Source organism: Crocuta crocuta, unplaced genomic scaffold (genome assembly GCF_008692635.1).
Source record: "Crocuta crocuta isolate KB4526 unplaced genomic scaffold, BGI_CrCroc_1.0 scaffold138, whole genome shotgun sequence".
Lineage (NCBI taxonomy): Eukaryota > Metazoa > Chordata > Mammalia > Carnivora > Hyaenidae > Crocuta > Crocuta crocuta.
In genome coordinates this window covers 5,206,927-5,214,494 of record NW_027532585.1, presented here as the reverse complement: position 1 = coordinate 5,214,494, position 7,568 = coordinate 5,206,927, and the positions used below count along the sequence as shown (strand labels likewise).

Genomic DNA, 7,568 nt, shown 5'->3' with positions numbered 1-7,568 from the left:
CAACTTAGGCTTTTCTTTTTTTTTCAGATGTTTATTTATTTTTGAGATAGAGAGAAAGGGCATGCGCGTTTGGGAGAGGAGCAGAAAGAGGGGAAAACAGAGTATCTGAAGCAGGTTCTGTGCTGATAGCACAGAGCCCAATGTGGGGCTCTAACTTACCAACCATGAGATCATGACTTGAGCCAAAGTCCAACACCTAATCGACTGAGCCACCCTGGTGCCCCAATAGCTTAGTCATTTTGAAATGTATGTGCTTTATTTGAATTTCAAGGATTTATTATAGTTTAATAATATATGAGGTCTTTATCGAAGGTCAACATTTCTAAATACATTTCTGACTACCTCTTATTTTCTGTCACCAGGGAAAATGCTTCCATTGTCCCAAAGAAGGTTGCCCAACAATGGGCCATTTCGCTGATAGATTTTACCTCAAAAATATGCAGTCTAACAGATCATATTACTTTTTAAACACAGGGACTCTTTCCCCATTTGCCCGTAAGTATTGTAGCTCAGTTTTATTGTAATGCTTTAAGGTACTTATCTTTAAAAATTCAACAGTTTTTACTGAGTGTCTATCTACTAAATAACTGGGCATTGGTCCAGACTCTGAGGATGCAATGAAGAGACCATTGGGGAGGTTCAATCCCAAGTAATAAACGTTCTGCTGGGAGACGCACAGGGAGGAACTTCCACAACGAAGCCAAGCGAGCTTTCTGAGGGAAGGTGATTTCTAAGCTGACTCCTAAAAGATGGGTAAGAGAGAAAAGGAAATGGGAGTATTTCAGTCAGAAGAACATGTCAATGCCTTGAGGTGAGAGAGAGCCAAGTCAGAAAGAAGATTCTCCCAACAGGACTGGAGAGACCCTGAGGAGAGAGTATGAGATGAGGCAGGAGAAGTAAATTTAGTCAAATAATGAAATTGTGTACCATGTGGGGAGTTAGGACTTTATCTACCAACTAATGGGAAGCCACTGAAGGGTGTTAAGACGATCAGATTGGTTTCTTAAAAAAATCATTCTAGTTGCTACATGGATTAGAGGAAGACAAGATGGAGGCAGAATGGCCTGTTAGAACAAGTGTTGCCTCACCACCATGGGAGGTGATGGATGTGTTAACCAACCTGATAGTGGTAATTCTTTCACAATATATGTATATTATATGTATATCACATTGGACACTTACACAGTGTTATATGTCAGTTGTGTGTCAGTAAAGCTGGCCAGAAAGGTAGGAGGAGCAGAGTGTGTACAGAGATGGTTGGGAGGCAGAATCAAAATGGAACACGGTGAATGGATTTGAGGGCTGCAGAAAGTCAGGAAGTCAAGGATAATTCCAGCTAGAACAACAACATTCGATGATGTTCCATTCACCGAACTTGACAACACAGAAAGAAAGGCTGGCTTGGAGGAAGTAGATGGGCTCAGTTTCTAACTTATTAGATTTTGAGATGCCTTGGGATGTGGGAGTGTGTGCGCCTGTGAGGCGGTCAGAGGTATGGGTCATCGAACTGGTCTACAGATAGAGATGTGGGAGATACCTGTATGTAGACGGCAATCAGGGCTGTGGAGGCGGATGATGTAATTACCCAAGGAAAGTGTGTCAAGTGAGAAGAAAGAGAGCAGAGAAAGAGAACCCGCAAAGGAGAGCGAGGAATGGCAGAGAGAGAAGGTAAAACCGGTGTGGGGAGCAGTAAAAGGAGAGAAGAAAAGAAAAGACAATGAGGAATAGAGGATGCATCACCAAAAAGGCTTAAAAGGTCAGATGAGGGGGGGGGCCAAAGGGCTCATGGGATGAAGCACCAATGCTGTCACTGGGAACATGAGGCCAGTGACCTCAGTGGAGGTGCGGCTGTGAGAACGACTGAGGAGGGAAGGAGAACTCCGACAACCATTAACTCAGCAACTGAAAATTCTCTCTGGTAGGTTTTTGTCCCCTTTCAGACATTTTCAAACAATTGTTGGAAGAATTGGGTTTTTTTTTCAATGTGTTATTAAACATACAACAATTTTAGGATTCACAATGTAAGATCTGTTTCGTTCGAGATTTTTTTTTTTTTAAAGTAATGCTTGGCCACTTGCAACAGATTTATCCTGCTGACAGGCTTTGTGCTGTCCCAGACCCACACTAACCAGGTACTCTGAGCGCAGAGCCCTGCGGGAGAGGAAGGGCTGACTCGCTTGGCTTCTCATTATAAAAGCACAGACCCTCTTGCCTGATAGATATTCTAGATTTGTTCTGGATTAGTGGCCAAACCACAGCCAATAAAAACGTGGCTGTGGAAAGTATGTGTGCTGCAAAATACAAATTTAATAGATGAAAGGAAACACATACATCCATTTTAAAAAGTCATAAAAATGCCTAGAAAATTTGAGAGTTTCCTTTAAAGAATATCATGCCACTGTTTACTTTCGTAACATGAAAATATGCACATTTATATGTACCTTTAAAGGCAGTTTTTCACCCAATTCACTCAAGCTATATAAAGTTGTCTTTTTTCGTGAACACAAACAGCCTCATTTCACGGCTGAAAGTTGAATTCATATCCAAGTGCTCAGAAGGTCATGCTTGTCTCATGTTTTCCCCTCTCCATTTTCTCTCTTTGTTTTCATTTCCAGGTTGGAGTCACAGATTATCTGTCAAACTCGACGGAAACAACGTCACCCAGGGGAGCGTGTTTCTCCGTGTAGGTGGAGTGACTGGAAAAACAGGGGCATTTGTGATAGCCAGGTAGGCCAGGGCCAAGGGCGAGGTCGCGGTGGGTGGCACAGTACTGGGCATTTGGTCACACTGGCTCATTCAGCAGCTCAGTCCTTTTTTATAGCAGAACACCACAGGCTGGCATGCCACATCTGCCTTTTCTTTTCATGTTTTCCAGACATAAAATAGAAATCATGGTATCTGTGTTCTCCATGGCCCCAACTACAAACAGAAAATGTTAGAAAGTGATAGCATAAAATTACAGACCTAGACAATAAAGCAAGTAGACAATAAACAAGGTATATTGTTAATTCAGTCCATTAATATCCTATAGATTTGAGCATATGTTTTTGTTTGTATAGATTCAAATCACTTATGGAATAAGACATTTATATACAAATTGCCAAATTTCTAAGAAGCTGAGTAGTGCACACAGATACAGGACGTGTGTTGGAATAGTCAAAGGTGGGAATAATTCAGTAGAAACGGTCACTGTGTGCCTTTGGCTGAAGTCCCCTTTGATCTTGAGTTTTCCTTAAGCTTTCCTTTGGTCTACCTTAGCATTTTTGCATAACGTATTTCACTTTTGTCATTTAATTCTGTAATCCATTTCTGAATTAACATTACGCATGCTAATTAGACGCTACCTTTTGGTAAACCAATGAATGGATTCGATTTTTGCCTCTCTGCTTTCCATCATCTTCAAATAGTGGACAGGGTCTTGAAAAACAGATTTTATGGGTTATTTTGTCAGTCAAAGGATGCATCAGATTAATCGCTCTGGCAATTTGTGCACATTGTCTTGCCTCAGAGCAACTGCCTACACGTTATGGGTTCAGTCGGTGATCATCTGGACCCTGGTCAATGCACAGGCTCCAGCCTACCCTTTGAGCCCTGTCTCCCACCGTTTGACTTTGTTCATCATCAGCTCAGCCACATTACCCTGATCGCACCACCCAGCATTGACTAGATCCCACCCTATCCTCTCTGCCTGACTTCACCTATGCTGTTCCTTTATTCCAATACCCTTCCCTGTCTTGGTGTATCTCATTTCCACCTGTTCTTCATGTCCCCATTAAGCCAGTCCTCTGTAAGCAGTTCAATACAATCATGTGCCTGTGTCTCTGAGACCCACACGATATTGCCTAATGCTAGACAGTTTGAGCCCTGCGGAAAGGCACCTGACTTGGGATAGGTAGGGACAAATAAGTGTCCTTGCCCCTTAAAAATATATAAGAATATTTGCACATCTCTGCATTTGTCATCTTGCTGCATAGCCACCCAATCCTCTTTTAAGGATAATTCAGCATTTCTAGTTCACAGTAGATGTCTCATCTTGAAATGAAGTCAGATAAATGCATTTCCATGCTACCTATTCTTATTTTTCAGTCAAGTGTCAAGAGTCTGGCCCCTTTTAGTCATTTGGGCTTCTAATGACATTGTTAGGAAAGAATGGACAGTAGGTTCACACTGAGTGAAGGCAGTTCAGGGAGCAACAGGAAGATTATCCTTAAGAATTTGGAAGAAGAGCTGCCTTCTGGTAATTTAGTCAATTAAGCCTACATGAAATGGAATAAGCCAAGCCCTAGGAGTATTCATTCAGGCCCAGTCATTCATTCACTCAATAAACAAACATTTGAATGCCCACTGGGTACCAGGAATTGGTCTAATTGCTAAAGAAACAGCCACTCGTCCTATTCTTGTGGAACGAATCTTCCAGAGGAGGAGACAGGCAATAAATAAACAAAGGAAGAAGGAAACAACAGGAAGACGGAAATCTCATCTGGTCTAATTTTGGCTTGGATGAGATATGCCCTGGGCCTCAATAAACCACTTCTCTCTCTTCTATTGCCATGTTCACCAAAACAGCTTTTGTTGACGAGTTTGGTTACCTGATTCTTTTTATCCAGGTAAAGAAGTTACCAGGAAAAGAGTTGGAATATTAATAAGGAGAAAGCACTTCCCCACTCTGTTCTGATAGATCAGTTTTCTGTGAATTGAGCTCCTCGTTGACAGTTTGATCATTTCCTGGTGTCAATAAAATCTGGTTCCTAATACTATAAAGCCAAGACCAGACCTTTCAAGATAGTGCCTTTCCAGGCACCACCCCCAACATGAACTAGTCAAGCCTTCCTTTTCCCTCACCCTTCTTTCAAGCTTCAGAATCATGCTATTCTAAATTGCTGATAAATATGAACAAAAAGAATGAATCTCCTACAAGCAAATGCAACTTTCTGTTTCATGATACCATAACTGTTGTTTCCTACACTGTCAAGACTACCCAAGGCAAGCTTTTGAGTCTTATTTTTCTGTTTACAGTGGAACACTTAAGCCAGGCATGACTTATACAAAATTAATTGATGCAGACGTTGATGTTGGAAATGTTACAAATGTTGAGTTCCTTTGGAAGGAACATTTGTTTGGACACTCTGAGAATAAGTTGGGAGCAGAAATGTTGATAGATGTATCTGGGAAATATGGATATGAGTAAGTATTACTTTTTCCTTTGTTTAAATTTTTAATGGTATCGAAAACCTACATATATTTTGAAATTTGCAACTAGCATACAAATTTGTACATCTTGAAATGTTATAACGAAAGAAAAAAATTATTTAAGAATCCAATATTGTATTTGCAAAAGTGTTTACAAAATAATAGTTACTCATTAAATTAGATCTACCATGTCTTCCCTCCCCCCCCCCAAAAAAAATCATATTAATATCCTTTTTTTCCTCATAAAACNAAAGTGTTTACAAAATAATAGTTACTCATTAAATTAGATCTACCATGTCTTCCCTCCCCCCCCCAAAAAAATCATATTAATATCCTTTTTTTCCTCGTAAAATTTTTCAGGTCTACGTTCTGTAGCCAGGACATTATGGGTCCCAATGTTGTCCAGATCCTGAAACCATGCCAATCTCAGATACAGTCTTGATGGATGTCCTTAATGGGAGCAGTGAAAGAATGTCCTTCTAGTTGGTATATGAACCAAACTTGGTTTTTGTGAAAGAGGCAGAAAAGTACAATTGTTGTTTTCTATATAGTATGTTTTCTCATTGACAAACTTTGTAAGTGCCTTGAAACAGACTGAATCCTAGGACAGAGTATGGTAATCTGAAGGAATCAGAGTACCAGTGACAAAATAAAGCCGTGTGAGAATTTCCCCTGAATGAGAAGAGGAGATGTCCAAGTCTGGTGGAATAAATTCACTGGGCAGAAATGAGACTCTGGTTGAGTATTTGAAGTACATTTTGAGTATTTCCAGGTCAAATAATCATTGTTCCAAAATGATTTAAAGAATGTTTATTCGTTGTTAAATTGCTAAGACAAATTGTGACTATAGTTCATGATATATAGTGATGATAACCCTGTGGGTTGATATACTTATGTATTAATAATGAAAACCGATGAGAGTACATGAGTATTTCCAAGTTGCTCCTTGGACTTCAGGTGTATGTGAAGTAAAAGAGATGTGGGGGTCTGTCTGTGATGCGCCAGTTAGCAATAGGCCCTGAGTATCCCCAGCCCCTTCTCTAGAAGCCCCCAGCCATGGGAGAATTACTCCTCTCTGGGCCTTGAAAGTTCCAGAGTAGAAAATTTGCATTTAGCCTGAAGGCAGCATTTCATTTGTAAAGCACTTGACTATCCCTTTGTGTTTGCAATAATAATACTGTAATATTTAAATGTATCAATTTTTAAAAAAGTCTTTTTTCTTCAATCTTGTGTAATTCATTTGTCCTTATCTGGTGCAAATGAAAGCTGAACATTTTTATTTGCTTTGTTTTCTNAAAAAAAAAAAAAAAAAAAAAAAAGACTCCCTTTTTCTCTGAGTGCCCTGTATTATGGTAACTTAGTATTTAGAGCCAGCAGATGTTGGAGCAAGGAGTGTTAGGAAATTCTTCTGCTCCTTGAATGAACTACCATTAATGCTGAAGAATGACTTCCAATCCAGTGAGCCATTTACTTCCTCCACCCTCATTGCCATTGATTCACTCAGACCTAGTCATCATGTCACCCCAAATGCCCACCTCTGAAATTGTTAATATGAGCATACCCCTCTCTGATGACAACTGTGTCCCTTCAGGCTCACTAACTGACATTCTCAGATCTCCTAGTGACTTTGATCCATTTCCATTACCCATCTACTTTCTCAAAATCTACCAACCAAATCATTTTCTTTCATACTCAGCTTAAACTGCCTGATAATTTAGTTTAGTAATAATGCCTATAATGCCTAAACCCCAGCTTTTTTTTTTCTGTATGCTATTAAGCAAAACTTCTACCTAAATGCACCAAGGTTTCCTTTCTCTAGGCCAGCACTCGAACAGCTTTGTCCTACTGAGACACCGTATCACAGGAAGGCTGATATACCTAGAAATCAGCCATCAACAGTCTTGAAATTCTACCTATTATTTTGTGTTTAATGTCTATTTTATACCTCCTACCCTGAAGCCTCCCTGTACTTTGTACAGAAAACAGAGGTCATCAGAGAGTAAATCTCTCCTCTTTATTTGTTTGTTTGTTTGTTTTCTAGAGAGAGAGAGAATGAGTGGGAGAAAGGGGCAAAGGGAGAGACAGAATCCTAAGTGGGTTCCATGCTTAGCACTAAGCCTGATGCAGGTCTCAACCTCATGACCTTGGGATCATGACCTGAGTCAAAATTAAGAGTCAGATGCTCCACGGAGCCACCCAGGCACCCCTCCCTTCTTTTTGATCCAAATCTATCAACTACCTCCATCTGCATCCATTTCATCCTGTTCTGCTCTAGTAAGGAAAAGCTGCCCCTTCTCCCATCCAAGGTCAATGCCTGCCCCATGCATCGACTTTCACCCTCTCTCCTGCTTTCTTGGGAACATTATGCTATTGATTAC

General features: G+C 40.3%; 1 protein-coding gene across 1 annotated transcript in view; it reads left to right on the top strand.

The window, feature by feature from the left end:
• PNLIPRP3 (pancreatic lipase related protein 3) overlaps positions 1-6,415 on the top strand; it is a 29,463-nt gene extending 23,048 nt beyond the window's left edge. The window contains exons 9-12 of the mRNA XM_077779524.1: positions 363-495; positions 2,616-2,727; positions 5,017-5,184; positions 5,551-6,415. Coding sequence (XP_077635650.1) covers positions 363-495; positions 2,616-2,727; positions 5,017-5,184; positions 5,551-5,632 — 495 coding nt within the window. The 3' untranslated portion in view covers positions 5,633-6,415. The remainder of the gene's footprint in view (positions 1-362; positions 496-2,615; positions 2,728-5,016; positions 5,185-5,550) is intronic.
• The last annotated feature ends 1,153 nt before the right edge of the window (positions 6,416-7,568 follow it).